Source organism: Lampetra planeri, chromosome 2 (genome assembly GCF_965212315.1).
Source record: "Lampetra planeri chromosome 2, kcLamPlan1.2.h2, whole genome shotgun sequence".
NCBI classification, from domain to species: domain Eukaryota; kingdom Metazoa; phylum Chordata; class Hyperoartia; order Petromyzontiformes; family Petromyzontidae; genus Lampetra; species Lampetra planeri.
The window spans coordinates 1130681-1146679 of record NC_136108.1 but is presented as its reverse complement, the minus strand read 5'-3'; the positions used below and the strand labels follow the sequence as shown (position 1 = coordinate 1146679).

The 15999-nt window shown below is 48.2% G+C and overlaps 1 protein-coding gene across 1 annotated transcript in view; it reads right to left on the bottom strand.

Annotated features, from left to right (window-relative positions):
- The window catches only part of NCKAP5 (NCK associated protein 5), a 259865-nt gene that overhangs the window by 63025 nt on the left and 180841 nt on the right, over positions 1-15999 (bottom strand). The window contains exons 7-8 of the mRNA XM_078603791.1: positions 13542-13694; positions 1482-1550 (exon numbers count right to left, since the gene is read on the bottom strand). Of these exons, the coding sequence (XP_078459917.1) occupies positions 1482-1550; positions 13542-13694 (222 nt within the window). The remainder of the gene's footprint in view (positions 1-1481; positions 1551-13541; positions 13695-15999) is intronic.

Genomic DNA, 15999 nt, shown 5'->3' with positions numbered 1-15999 from the left:
TAACAGATTATCCGTGACATCTGCGCGCTCGCTCGCGGCAAAATAAGGTCATGTGTTAAGCTAGTTTGGTGTCCCAATTGGCATACAAAGAATACTTTGACGATTGCCCTCCTACCGCAGCAAGATATCAACGCACAACACGTGGGTTTTATGTGCATCAGGCTCATCCGTGTTTGGAACCGCAAAGGCTTTTGTTCTGCACAAGCGAAAGCCGCCGGCCATGTGAACATCGTTGGCCGCACGGGACCCCCGCGATCTGCGTGGCGACGCGCGGCCGGCATGGCCGGCGTGGGCGGCATGGGCGGCATGGGCGGCATGGCCGGCGTGGGCGGCATGGGCGGCATGGGCGGCATGGCCGGCATGGCCGGCATGGGCGGCATGGCCGGCATGGCCGGCGTGGGCGGCATGGGCGGCGTGGGCGGCGTGGGCGGCATGGGCGGCATGGCCGGCATGGCCGGCATGGCCGGCATGGCCGGCATGGGCGGCATGGCCGGCGTGGGCGGCGTGGGCGGCATGGGCGGCATGGCCGGCATGGCCGGCATGGCCGGCATGGGCGGCATGGCCGGCATGGCCGGCATGGCCGGCGTGGGCGGCGTGGGCGGCATGGGCGGCATGGCCGGCGTGGGCGGCATGGGCGGCATGGCCGGCATGGCCGGCATGGGCGGCATGGCCGGCATGGGCGGCATGGCCAGCGTGGGCGGCGTGGGCGCTGCGAAACTCGCCGTGGCCGTGACCTCGGCGCCGCGGAGGCGGCGGGAGGCTAAGCGGCGACGGTGACGACAACCCGGCGCCTCGCTCATCGCGGGGCCTCGAGCCCTCCCGTCCACCCGCCCCTCCTCTCCCCTCTCGCCCTCCTCCCCCACCGACAATCCTCACTGCATCGGGGCAATTAACCGAGTGTGGCGGCCTCCCCTGGGCTGAGGGTTAATGTGAGAAAGGTCCTGGCGGACATGCCCACCGGCGATTAAGAAAACTCACGGTGAGTGAGGTTTACCGATATGGACCCTGCGACGCCGCAGCTCCTTCTGCTGTTTGCCGCCCACTCGGCACGCCGCGACTCTCCCACCCCTCTCTCGAGTCGATCATTTGTCACGATTCATTGATCAGATTCAACCCAAGTCCTTTTGGGGTTTTTCGCATGTAAAATTGCGAAAAACGCAGCGCCCCTATTGGCTGCAGGGGCCCCCACGAGAAGCGATCCCATACAACGCCTACGAATCAAACACAATCGACTCGTGCGCACACAATTTGACGTGCGTATCGCGAGGGATCGAGATTATTTTCAGGGACGAATCGACGCGTCGTTCCACGCCCCCAACAAACCGCCGTGCGCCGCTGGCCGGCTCAGCACCGCGAGTGAGTGAAGGGTGGGGGGCGAGGCGGGGGGGGGTGGGGGGGGAATGGGGGGGGGGGGCCTGCGGTGGCGGAGAGGCGGCGCTGCTCTGCGCGGCGACGACGGCGAGCGGCGATTGGGGGGTTACCTCGTCCAGGCAGCGCTCGTACTGATCCCGCTGGCTCTCGTTCTCCAGAGACAGCGCCGAGTTCTGCGCCTGCGACAGAAGTGCACGGCGTCACGCGCGCTCAGCACCAACACCCCCAAGTCCACAGCCACATCCCCCCCCCGCACGGTGTTGGAGGGGGCTCAGCACCCCCATCCTCATCCAACCCTCCTCTGTTTGTCGTCACCTTTATTTCACCAGGAGATGAACAGTTGAGGCAGTGAAACAGCATTCGCTCTTGTGCAAGGTCGGCCCCAGGTTGGGCGTCACGCCGCGGAAGGTTTTGAGAGCAATCGCGGAATGCGCGGTGGACACGAGCGCACCGTATCGTTCCTCGTTCTCTTAAAGATGACGTTTGGTTTCAGCTTTGATCGCCACTGATGGAGTTTTTGTACGTTCCCCTCCCACGCCACCACACCCCACCCAGCCCCAGGCCTCTTAACAAGGTCACACGGCAGGGTCGGAGCAGCATTGTCACCACCGGCATGAAGACCTCGGCACAAATGCCAACGAGGCAGGAGCTGGCCGAGTAAAGAGCGATGTCGACGATGATAATGACGCTAACGGCCACGCGTTGCACCAAGCCCTTTTACAAAGCAAAGCGTTGATCGGGAGTGCAGAAAGCCCCTCGTGCCTTCCTGGCCGCTTCTCGACGCACTGCAGCCCGAGCATTGTGAGCGCAGTTGCAGCCACCAGCTAAACGTCTCGGTACTCAAATTGTAAACGCCGTGCGTTTATGCTCCAAAACACAACTGGTTAGTGCTGAACTAGTAATGAATTGACAAACCTGACTGATTGGGCTGTGTCGAGTGATGGTGAATTTAAGACGCATTCATATTTACGCGACCACAACCAACAACAAAGAGTGGTGGACCTTCCCCCCGACACATCCCTGAATCGCCGTCACCCCAGCCGAGTTGAACACGAGGGCAGCCTGCTCCCATTGTGATGTCATTCTGGCCTCGGCGGTTAAGCACAACCCGTTTCTGGCGCTGTGATAAGACTTATTGTTGATAACGACGCCATCCTCGCACATTAAGGTCTTGAGCCGAGGGAACAACACGGATATAATGTCCAGGATCGTTGGCCTTTAACTCTGTGTTAGGAGACAGGGGAAATGAGTTTTCACAACCTTTTGTGATTCGCAGCAAGTTGGATTTTTAGTCTTGCCACGTAAAGACCCTCCGGGCGCCGTAGATGAAGTTACTGGATTTAATCAAACGTCCTATCGGGCTGGTACAACAACACACGGTAGTGACATCACTGCCTGGATACCAGCTACCCATTAAAAAAACACATTTAAAAAATGCATTCCTCACAAAAGTGTGTTATTGTACCTTCGTCCGCCAATTAAATGTTGTACAAATCAAACTTTTCTTCATTACGGCCCACTGACAAAATTCGGTTTTCTCTTGCTTGAAAACGAGCGAGACCAAAAATCGTTAACCCGGTGGCAGAATCAATAACATCTGTAAAAACAAACCTTGACAACTTCTTTGTTTTCGTTTCTGGAGATTAATTACTTTGCGCAGGCACTTGGGCAGGCTCCCTGATTGGTTGTCGGATGTGATTAAAGTGCCGGGTCTCATGAAAGCCACGGTGGGGCACCCCGAGCCCCTCTCCGGCCTTTTTCCCTGCCGCAAATTAAATCACGTTTAACGCACTAAACATATCACCTAATGAGCCCAAAAGACTTTACAATCTACAAGAAGGAAGCCCCTGCGAGCCGTGCCGTGGCGGGACCGGGTGTGGTGCTGAACCAACACGATTTTACGATTTATAAACGGCAAATTAAGGGTCTTTCTCGAAAGGCACATTCACCAGGCGAGGCCGGGAAGCCATAGAGGGAGCCGATATCGCGAGCCGCGTCAAAATTTACACGCGCGGACGAGCGGCAGCAATCGTGTCCAGACCAGGGCTTTCAATCCGCGTAGCTCGAGATGTCGAGTGCACGATAACAGCGTCCACGTCGAATGTGCCCAGTGGCAGAAACGAGCGGCAACAAATCTCTTTGCTCGTGGTGCGCTCGTCGTGAGCGGCGAGGCCACGTGCGGAGAAACTCGTTGGGCAATGTTTTCCAAAAATGTTTTTCATGTCGTTTTCACGCGACCTTGCAATATTACAGAGATGCCTCTCCATTCGAGTGAGGGAATCACAGGGTGATACAATGCACAAAGATCCCCCGTATAACCGACACAGGCTGTTTGAGCAAACGCTGTTTGCGAGCACCTCTTAGGCCTGGCATGGCACACGAGAATACAAACAAAAAGAACATATCCTACTATGTAAGAAAAGTTTTGCTGGCTGGCTGGCTTGATGTCTGGCTGGCTGGTGCACAGGCGGTCACGTTCATGTCGATGGTGAATAACGTCACACCCCACTCCCACCCTGCTCCCTCACCTTTGTATCCCCCAAAAATGCACGGGCAGTGATAATAGTGCCCTTCATTCGTAAAGAAAAACCACAGAAATATCTTTTTTTTGCCTATTCATTCACAGTGTTTTCTATGTGGCAGGAAACTCGGGGTGCCCAGAGAAAACACACACACATAGTGAAAAAAACACTGAGGGGTCCTACATCCCCTGGTCACCTCGCAGCCCTAGCCTACATGCCCTGGTATTCCTAGGTAGGCTCCCATTCAAGTACTAACCAGGGCTCAACCCTGCTTAGCATTCGTTAACACAAAATACGGACGATAGAGCAAGCGGTCTCACTCAAGTATATGAGTTCACGGGACGCACACAACACGTGCGTGGCAACTTGAACTACGAAGAGTGAAGGCTACTTCAAGCTAACGCACACGTGAACTCAAATGCAAAGAGACTATATCTTCGCTGGATACATCATCTGCATCGCCGTGCCCCGGAAAGGCACTGGGGAAACGAGGGAAACAAGCGCGGTGTCATCCGTTCACAATGACGCATGACCCCGCGTTGACCTTTTCTGCAGCAGTGGCAGCACATCGTTTGGTGGGGCAACTTTGTCTTTTCCAACGTAAGCTGCTACTGGATCATTTGCGCTCCCCTCATTACCTCCACCTCCTCTCACTGCCTCTCACTCTCCTCATTACTCCCGCTGCCTCTTATTACCACCACCACCACCACGTCCTGCCAATGTCTCCATTACTTCACAACACCTCCTCTGTCACCTCGTTATAGGAACCTCATCATCACAATTCTCCATCTCCCTGCCCCTCTACATCCTTGAATACCTTTCGCTGCTTCTCCATCGTGTGTTCACCATCACCACCTCTAACTAACCTTCATTGCAATTGTACTATGATCAGTTTAAAAATTATCTGCCCGAGTTGAATTGCGCTGCAGGGAAACTAATTATTTAACATTGATTCATGTTTGTGCAATGTTTTCTATTTCTCGTGAGATGTTGTCGTGTTTGCGCCGACTTGTGTTCTGCACCATGGCTGTACTTTATGTTTTATTTGCTTTCGTCATTCATGTGACCCAGGTCACTCCTGCGAGTGAGAGTCAGCCTGGTCTACCGAGTTCTCGTCAACATAAAATGGAACTTCCAGCCCAGCAATTGCTCCTCCTTCCTCACGTGACCTTATCCATCCTCATCGTTACCATCACCTCTTCATTCCTCTCTCTACCCCCACCTCATCACGCCAGGGCCTCTTGCTCTGTCCAGACTGCACTCTCCTCCGCCGACCCTAATGAGGCCAGTGGCTGCTGTAAGTATTTTGTCATCCATACATCCAAGCGCAATACCTATTCGGTTTGTTTGATTGCCGAGCCTGTTTGTTTATTCAAATAAAATTACGTCATTTGTTACACGGTGACAAGCAGTCTCATTAAGACTGCATTTTAAATATCGCGCTCCGCAAAAAAGAAAAAGACGATACATAGCGTGTAGAAATAAATCATTTCCGCTCCGCGCAAGGAACGGAATGATGAAATGAAAATTCCACTCTTTATAACCAATCAAAGGTGAGAAAATCCAAGGCGCTCCGTTGAATTAGACCCCATCGGTGCTCAGCTCTTTAAAAAAGGCTCTGTGTTTGAGGTGTAAGCGCACGTGTGCAGATTTCCTGGTTGAACACACGCGTGTAGCTTTTGGCGGTGACCTTGCCGTGTTTATTTTCGTAACGGTGTTTAATGAGCAATGTTTCACTTCCTGCTCACGAACCGTGCACTCATTTGCAGGACTCTGTAAAGAGAGCCCAATGCCTGCACACATCTGATATTTAAACATCTGCCTTTTTGTATCTGAATTCAAAAGTTGTCCATTGTGGACCAACTACTTTGTTACTTATAATCGGTATTCAATAAATGTAGGCGCTTTATTCACGGTAGATTTGTTTTAATATATATTTCCATAAATTGTATATATTTTTTACTGCCCCTTGTTAAGAGATGCCTTTCAGTCACTACGGCTGGCTGGTGTGGGTTGTTACGGGGGGGGGGGGGGGGGCGTCCTCCTTCTGACATCACTTGCACTTTCGATGAATACGGTTGGCGACGTATGGTGTGAAAGAAGTTCCACATACGTACATGGCCTGCTGGTGATGTTTGCCGTGGCTGAGAATCAAACTCGGGTTTGAGCTTCCATGGACCAGTGAACAGAGCAGCCATCACTCCTGCACTACTCCCTCACACATGAAATGAGTTTATACGAAACTTTTTTTTTAATCACATTTACCTTCTCGTAAAACTTAACAGCTTTGAAGGAAAAAAAATAAATCTCAATGAAAGTTATTGTTATGACAAGTGCTAGCTATATATGAAAGCCATACTTAAAATGTTCCCTTTCTTCTCAGTGACAGTAAAAAATAATTCTCACTAATTTTATATATTTTTTATTCAAAATGTTCATTGTATTTTCACACTAATTCTCTGAACCATGTGCGACATAATTTAAATACTTAAACAGTTTGTTTTTCTAAACGACATATATATAAAATACCATTTTAAAGCCATATCTTAGCAATGCCACTCTTGAAGCTAGGTGCATTTTTAATCGGCGGCTTTGAATCAGTAAAGGGGGTTGTTTGTCCATACGTCACCACGGCTGGCTGGTGTGGGTTGTCAACGGGGGTGGGGGGTGGGCCGTCCTCCTTCTGACATCACTCGCACCTCCAATTAATACGGTTGGCTACGTATGGTGTGAAAGAAGTTCCGTGACGTCGCTTTGCGCCACCGTGCACTTAAATAAAATTTGGCAAACTTCTCACGGCCATAAATATGAATTCCAGGAAGAGTGATGGTTTATCAGACTGCATTTGAAACGTAAAGACAAAACCCGTATAATTTGAAGCAGCTTCAAACCAGAACGCTACCTGAAAGAAAATAATTATCCGTCGAAAATCAAGCAGATTGTGGTACCAACTCAATCAACAATCACTACGCGTACGCACACACGCGTGTACACATTGCGTGCAAGTTAATGCACGGAAACATTGCCAACAGAAGACCTTTGAGCTTGTGGGCAAATCTGCTTTGAAATCTTCTATAGCCATGATCAAACATGGCAGGAACAATGTAACAGCATGAAAAAGAATGTATGCGCGCGTTCGTGTGTGCGTGTGCACGGAACACTGGCCTTCAATTTTAAAGAAAAGATGCTGAGGAGGTTTTTGTAATGATAGGTAAGGGAAAAATCCAAGACAATAGCGTGACGCTTATGGAAGAGTCTGGACGAACCATTCAATAACCACTTCTGCCAATTAGCATGATATTGTTCACGCACAATGTTTAGCCCCCATTTTACTGGATTATTTTTTACTTATACATATTTGAGGAATATCTTCATTTCAGTGGGTATGCCTGAGAGCTTGGCAGCTCAATTCTAACCCTATTTGAAACGGCGTCTTTTGTCTGTGAAGAAATCTCATTTCTTTGCTCTCTGTCTAATTCGGCAGTCAATGGAATTCACTTCGTACGCCAGATAGTATAATGCAACCTACAGCCTCAGCTCCGCATACTTACGGAACAAAAATTGCGTTACCATTTGCTGCAGGGACACTTTTGTGCCCTACCAAACTGATGTTTAATCGGCGGTGGAAATCCGATGATACTGACAAAGTAATTATATTTGCGAAAAGAATATCACTGTGGGAAAAAAAATGGAGCGAGAATCCTCAGAGGATTTCTGTGACTTTCACACTGTGGTAATTAAAAGGAAGGAACATATTAAAGCATGATTAGTGGTCTCAGCACCTCGTGGATTACAATCTTGTTATCTGGTCTAAGCAAGCGATACTTGAGAGCGTTTTTTACACTTTACTTGCTTAAAGATGCAGGGATATGTATACAAGCCGTTTAATTATGCCGTAATGAACACGTGTCTTATAAAGCATCAGGAAACTGCGAACACGATCAGGCACCATGCCACTTTTCTTCGGTGTCGTTGCTCAGTCTCCGAAATTATAGAAATCTTTGCTTTGAAAATCCACGAAATTGCGCAAATAATTAATTTAATCGCGGAAAATATTCCTTGAAATGTTCACATGAAATTAACGTTCGTAATAATGATTGCCGTTAGTTAATGTGTCATGGGCTTATTTTACGAAGCTACGCATTTTAACACATTTTTTCTTTACATCTGATAGCCCATCTTCAGGGCACATCATCACCCCACACATGACGCTCTGCACAGCAACACTCGCACAACACATTGTTTAGAAAGGGGCTCATAAAACGCGAGAAAAATTAATGAAGGCAATCCATTCATGTGGCGCAGCCTCGGGGAATAGTAATTATTTTATATTTCGTAATAAATAAAAAATAATAAAGTGCAGTTCTACCAATTCGGGATAAAAATGTAACCATTTTTCTATTTAATAGTCTAAACTACCACGGGGCCATGTGGTCTCCAGATTCATTATCTATTGCTAAGATATATCTTGCAGACATCATCCATGCATGTAAGTGGCTTGCTTCAATATCGTTCATCAGCCGTGGCAGTAGAGCAAACACATCTCCTCCCGCTAAGGTCAAAGTGTTGTCCTGGGCTGTGCAACACTGCTCTCTGCTGTACCGTCCATGGTGCAAACTCCAAACGGAGGAAATGCAGCTCTGAGCGATCGCTCTTTTTGTACGAAATATAAAAAAAAAATTGGCACTTCAAATCTGCGCTTACAAAATCCCAAAGCGTGTCTTAGCATTTTCACTTTCCCTCTGGGCATATTGGTGTTTGACACAAATGTGCACTCTAGTTTTAATCACTTTATGGCTTGCGTTTGTTTCTGATGGTTCCGAGTAGTATTGAGTCTAGTTCTAAACCTGGTTAGGAGCCTGATTCCGACTCGTTGAGTCTGTATCTGAACCTGGTCCCGAGCCTGGTTCCGAGCCTGGCCCTGTGTCTGTGCTCTGTGGACTTCAGTTTTAGCCTGCTCTGCTCCTTTGCACGAGACATTCTGACTGATAACAGCTTTGGTTTGCAGACAAACTCACCAGACACCCCCCGTCGACTCATGCAGAGGAGCAATCGGGGAATGCACACGAAACACTTGCCTCTTCGTATCACAGAACGAGGTCTCAATCGAAGGACCTTCAATTGAGATGAACGCTGGAAAGCTTGCCTTCACATACACAGATACTCATGCATGGAACGACAGACCTGCTCACATCTGCAATGCAGTGAGGTGCAAATGTTTTATTGCCAAGTTAGCCAAATTAACTGTATCAGACATAAATCTTGACTTAAAGCTTGCATGACTGCAGACATTTCAGAGTTTTAAATACTGTAGTCATCTACGTTGTGTCGTGTAATTTGTGATTCTGTTGTTTCATTTTTCACACCGTGAAAATTAGAGATTAAATCACACAACATTTCTTTTTCTGGTAAATGAGTTTCTAAATAAATCATATATATTGATGGAAAGTATATACTGAGAGAGTGTGTATTCACATAAAGAATGGCCATTGCCTGAAACGTTGCCGATTCCATAGTTTTACTTTTGAGGCCACAGGGTTGTTGATGAACGTGTTGAGTTGTTGGTATTCATGTCGTCATGGCTGTCAGTGTCAATATGATTAAAACCTCAAAGGTCAGACTTACTAATGCTGCTACCACCACTGCATTGTAATTCCAGCGATAATCACATTAAGCCCCCCGCACTCTTTTTCAAGAGGGCCCTGCATTGGGTTGTCCGGCTAATTCTCTTCATTAAATGCGTGGCTTCACGTGCGGAAAAAAAAAACCGGAGCACTCGGAGAAATCTCTCGCACACAAGGGCATCGCACAGATAGATTCATTAACCCACAATGTACTGCCATCTCCTGGTCACATCGCAGCAGGGATGTTTAGTTATATAACCTAACCGGTAATGGATATCCATTGTAATTTAGATGCCTACACTAGCCCCCACCCCCACCCTCTTTGGCCTTCGCACCTAATTGGCTCAGAGGTGACGACATCACATTTATCCCTCTGTTCAAGAATGAAAGAGGAGGATTTCTCCACAAATATGGCTGTCGCCTGATGATGCTAGTTGTAATTTCTGCCAAAACGCCATACTGGAATTGTAAATGTTGTGGGTTTACTCTCCAATACAATGGTGTTCTGGCATGTTCTGTTTACGTGACAAACCTTACTAGTCGAGTGTGTCGGGTGGTGGCGGATTTAACGACACATTAATATTTATGTAATCTAACCCAAAAAAAAACCTCTATTATGGATATTGGTCATGAGAGCCTACGTGTTAAAACATTTTATTTATAAAAAGATGCGAAACCTCACATAATTACACTCGTTGAAAATAGCCATCTGGAAAACGTTAAAAGCATATGCTGAGGTATGGTTGTGAAAAAGTTAAATTACAACTCTTTATCAATCCCCTGCTGGATGGAGGTCTCATACTTCATCCCCTGCTGGATGGAGGTCCCATACTTCATCGCACTAGCTCGCAAAATAGCGAGACAACGGCCCATTCAGACATCGCTTGCAACTTATGTTAGCCATGCCTGGCTGGGAATCAAACTCAGATCGTTTGTATTCAGATCGCTTGGTTCATAGGGCAGTGTGTTAACCACCTGCGTCGCCATTCCATGCCTTGTGCAAAATATGGCTTAAAAATAGATAATCACTCAATAATTTTCACAAACTCAAAAGAAGATTAACTTTTGCAGCAGTCAGCAGAAACGCGTGCTCAACCGCATCGCACGCCGTCAAACACATTTGAAGAATCCGCCGTGCGGAATCGGTTGCATTTCCAAATTGTGCATTTTACGATGTTCCAGGAAGCATCAGCTTTCACTCAATGTCATGTTAAGCAAGTGGGAAAGAGCACATGAACAAATAGCCCGAGTTAAGCGACAAAGTCACACGTTGTACCACGTATCCCATAACGAGTTAATTGCAGATGGTCACAGACTGCAGGGAAATCATGGGCCAGATGCAGCGGCGTGCGTCGGCTTGGCGCTGGAGTGAAATCTCATGGGTGGCTCGCGAGGGCCAATTCCAGCAATGAAAAAAATGTTTAGGTAATAAAAGCCACCAGAAACATCTAAGTGGATGTCAAAGTGCTTCCCGCAAGCAGCTGCTGCTGTTATTCTTTCACTCGGGCTCATGAACCTGTCTCATTTGTCACGTGAAATTTTCAGAGCAGGCAACAGCCGATAAACGGCCCATTGTTTGAAAATATAAAAACTGACAGCACTTGACATCTCGCACATGCTTCTTGGTCAGAACTTTTGAAACATTTCCATTACCAACAATGTCCTGTGCTGATAAGGGCACTTGCCCTTAACGCTGATAAGTGGACTCAATGATTTATTGTGGAAGAAATGTGCGCAGGATATGGGGTCTAGGCCAGGGACGTGTGGTCAGGGGAGGCAGGGGAGGCAGAGCCTCACCTGTCATACTCCAATGAAAACAGCTGTTACGAAAAGTATAAAAAAAGAACAATCAAATTAAATAAATATAAAGATTTTTCCACTGATCTGTGTTATAAATGTAATTTTTGTACGATTCCAGTAATTTTTATAGTCAAAATCGCCAAATTTGCGGAGCTCCGCTACAAATACAGGAAGAGACGAAAGGTGAGGCAGCAACGAGCTCAGCCTCCCCTCTGATTGCGCAACCCCTCAGTAGCTGGGTGGAGCGCGGGCAATTAGCGCGTGCCTGTTACTGTCTCAGTATGTCACCAATGTAATGTTTCTAGACTCCTTCATTTCATGTCCTCGCCTTCCATACTCCAGGTAACTTATTTCACGTATGTGTATAAATATATTTAGGCTCGCTGGTCTCGTCATGAAACTGCAATGAAAAAGCACCAGGGGAGGCAGCTATGACATCTGCTTCACTGAGGGGGACGTGTCTAACACGCCCCCCTCGACGAGGCCACGCCCCCTCCGTGAGGCACACGCCTCTCTCGGCGAGGCCACGCCCCCTAAACGAGGCCACGCCCCCCTTCGTGTGTGAATCTGGCTCTGACACCAGCCAGTGTCTCCCCAGCCATTGACCTCACCGCACGTCACTGGTCTAGACCATCTCCCTCTGATTAAACGCCAGCAAACGCCCCTCAAGTCCACTCTGCAGCCAAGCGACATGCACAGCAATTATGTAGAAGATATTGAATTGCCAAAATGGAGGGTGTCAAAGCACCACCAATAAGTTTACGTTTCCTGTTGATGTTTGTGGTGTCGGCGTAGGGCAATGAATACGCTTTATATATATGCGCTGCTTTCAATATTTCAAATGTGCATGATTATAATCTTGTCAATCTGGAGATCTCGTTCCGAGTCGTGAGCAGGCGTGTGCATCCATGGTATCTCGGCATGGATGTATACGTGCGTGCGTGCGTGTTTCCATGGGAAAATTATTTCCAGAGCAAAGCCAGTGATGGGTTATCACTAAAATACACGCTGCCATACACACCGCCGCACACACTACCTCGTGGCAGTTTCACCACAGACGAGGAGGCAGCTCTGGCAAGAGTCAAGTTGTACGACAGCAACCTCAACATCTGCTGCTCGTAAAGCTGACGCTCACCCTACGAAATATAAACGACTTGTAAAGAATTTCACTCACGGCTTCATGCAATTTTAAAAGTGTATTTTAAATTGGGTGAATACACAATAGTCTTGTGCTGTGAAGTATCTGTTGAAAATTGTAATGTTTGATCATTGCATTATTGACGATAACTGTTAACAAAAAATCTTAGATGTAAATCAAGGGCCTGGATTGTGGTTTATATGCATAAACCAAAGGTAGTGAGTTATTTGTGCTTAGGTTTTAAGACATTTAATATGAACAGAAAAACACCGATTCCAATTACACGTGCGATTAGTTGAGAATTATTGATTAATTGATTCGTCATTATTATTCACGTGATATGTTCTCATGATAAGTGGCAAAAGTTATTTCCACTGTTTTAAATTGAACGCATTAATGTTCCTGGAAATTACCTTTTTTGTTTGTTACACCGATAAAATCTGTCTCCCGGAGGTGGCGCGCTGACATTCGAGTTGTGACTCGTGCGGCATGAATCAAGACGGCAGTGGTGGTGTCAGTAACGCTGTACACACAACGGCAACGACCACGTTCGAGTCTACACGTCGAGCGCGTGTGCGTTTAAAAACCCTCTCGCACAAACAAAATGAAAAGTCGCTTGATACGCCAGACTTCCAGACGAAAAAAAACAGGGAGGGCAGGAGTCAAAAACCCCCACTTTTTGCCCGATCTATTTTACTCAACCCCACATTTGATCTGCAAAGTGGCAACAATTGGAGCTTACGTATGTGTACAGGGGGTCATACACACATAATGTGAAACACATGGACAACATACAATTCTCAACACGTGGTCTTTCACCTTGTCTGATGATGGCCAGAAGCGAACATTTATTAAGCAAAATTGCCCGTCTGAGAAACCCAAGCCAGCCAGTCAAGCAGCAACAAGTACAAGGCCTGCATTGTAATTGATCTTTTGTTGAGCGGAGCTTCCTGGCGTGGGAGGCGTGGGGGTGGTGGTGGTGGTGGTGGCGCAGCGAGTGGAGTGGTGGAGTGGGTGGCACAGGGCTCTGGGGGGGCGGGGGCTGTGGGTTGGCGCGGCGTTCGTAATCTTCAGAGGCGTTGTTACCTCGAGGCTCTGCAGGCGTTCCAAGAGGGCACGGATCTTCTTCCTCTCCTCCTCGAAGCCTGCGTCGCCCACCACGCCGCTCGTCTGCAGCTCCGGGATGACGGCGTCGGCGCTCCGCGGAGGCGGCGTGTAATCCGGGCCCGAAATCACGTCCTAATGGGCAGCGGGTGTCAGGGTTATCTCGGCAAGTCGTACCTGGTGCGGTGCGTAAACACAGCAATGTGGTGCTGGCCAGCCACCTCGACGTGCGCCGAGCCGGCCTTAATAGGTGCTCGCTAACAGGCACTTGTACCATCAGCTGTTATGAGGCTATACGGAAGTCTTTGTACCGTACAATATTTTATCTGCTCTGCGCATCATGCGACAAAGTTAATTGTTTACAGTGCCAAAGTCTTTTCCGTTTGTTGTCTGCCAACTGTTCCGTTAAGATTTCATTCAAGTGGAATCCTACAGTTGAGATCACATTTACTTCATCTTTACTTGATCAGCCTCTTTGCACCAAGTGTAAGCAAGTAAATTACACCCAAACCATAACGCGCACACGCGCGCAGCGTAAATTGTGCCTTGCGTTAAATATTTTTTTTATTTTACCACGTAAGGCCCACTGAGCTATATAGCTCAGAAACAACCTGGCCACAAATGATAGCTCATCGACGTGGCTTGGCACGTGGACATTTATAGCAGCCAAATACTCTTAAATGTACGTTTCTAAATGAGGACCAGGAGAAAAATCCACACGATCACGGGGAGAATGTGCAAACTCCAAATATACAACAGGCGTCAGGGTGGGAATCGAAAACACGACCTCCTCCTGCGTAACAGGCAGAGGTGTGGACTCGAGTCATGTGACTTGGACTCGAGTCAGACTCGAGTCATGAATTTGATGACTTGCGACTCGACTTGGACTTGCATAACAATGACTTTGTCCCACCTATGAGATGTGGACTCGAGTCATGTGACTTGGACTCGAGTCAGACTCGAGTCATGAATTTGATGACTTGCGACTCGACTTGGACTTGCATAACAATGACTTTGTCCCACCTCTGGTAACAGGCAAGGCAGTTAACATCTCCTAGCCACCATGGCACTCTATTCATGTGCCCCCGAGAGAATAGTCAAGGATAAACCCCACCACATTTAAAACAGCCATGCCACAAACACTCAATAGGATGAACGTGCATTAATGTTGACATAATAGTGTTTTAAGCCTCTTTTTAAAATTCATATCTGCCAATTTCCTTAAAAATCAGGCCCGTACCAGGTGCCAGGAAGAAGGCAACGTGATAGGGTCTTAACGTAACTTTAGTTTTCTTTCTTCTGGACTACCAGCAGTAAAATATAACTACGCTGACAGGCTCAAGCCAAAACACAAGACTGCGCAACTTTGGTTCTCTGAGAAATGCGTTCATCCTTTGTTGGATTGGCGTCACAGTGCCAGACCCTTGTAAAAAGGGCACAGCACAACACATAATGTACATGTACAAAGGCGACGTTCGCCAGTAAGCTGTTGACAGAGTACTTTGAGGCCGGATTTTGTCAGATCTCAAAAGCTAAGCAGGGTCAGCGCTCCAATTGGTGACGGGCGATCATAGAGGCAAAATTACCGGGTCTTTGAGCAGAGTGCTGTCCATTATTCTGGAACGAGTCTGTGGGAGGCATTCCCCTTGTCCAGTTCAATTGTTCAACCTATGCCCTTGCACGACAGGGTGCTGAAAGAGAAACTATTTAAAGAATCGGTGGTCCAATCTACCTGACAGGCATGAAATCAGCAGTGACATCCTTTGATATTTCACACAGTGAGAATGTTAACCCCCGACATCCTCGATAAAATTCAACTCACAACCGAATGAAAACGTTTGGCCTGGCTACGTATGCAGGGAACAGGGGAGTGGGGGGCGCCAATTCAAATTACAAGAACGAACATTAAAACATGTTTATCGACGTAGTTGTTAAACGGCACAGAATAAACGGCAAACTCGTCAACTAAGGGACACTTTGTTGGGTAGCGGACGGTCCCCGGCGTGTCCGGACTCGGGGCCGGGTTAAAAGAGAAAGCTCTTGATCAGCAGGGCACGGCCTGGCGAGGAGACAGAACACGCCGGAGGCTTCAACGAACGAGGCCACAGCGCGAGCGGCTCCTTCACCGCGCATCTGACGCCGCTTATTTACGGAGGGCCGGGCGAGAATTTATGCGCTGCTCCTTAAGTCATTAGGCGACACACGTGGCTGAAAACAGCCGAGCGATTCTGGACAAGCGGAAAAGCGATCAGATAGCGAACTGGACAGCAGGGGGATTGAGTGGCACACGTGGCGTGTGCACACGCACAATCGAACGCACGCACGTACGGACTCGTTCGCTCGCACGCTCGACAGTGCCCGCGACACGCCGACTCATTCCCGAGTGCCACTGACGGATTGCACGGGGATCGCTCCCCGGTGACGACGCGCGCGTGCGGAC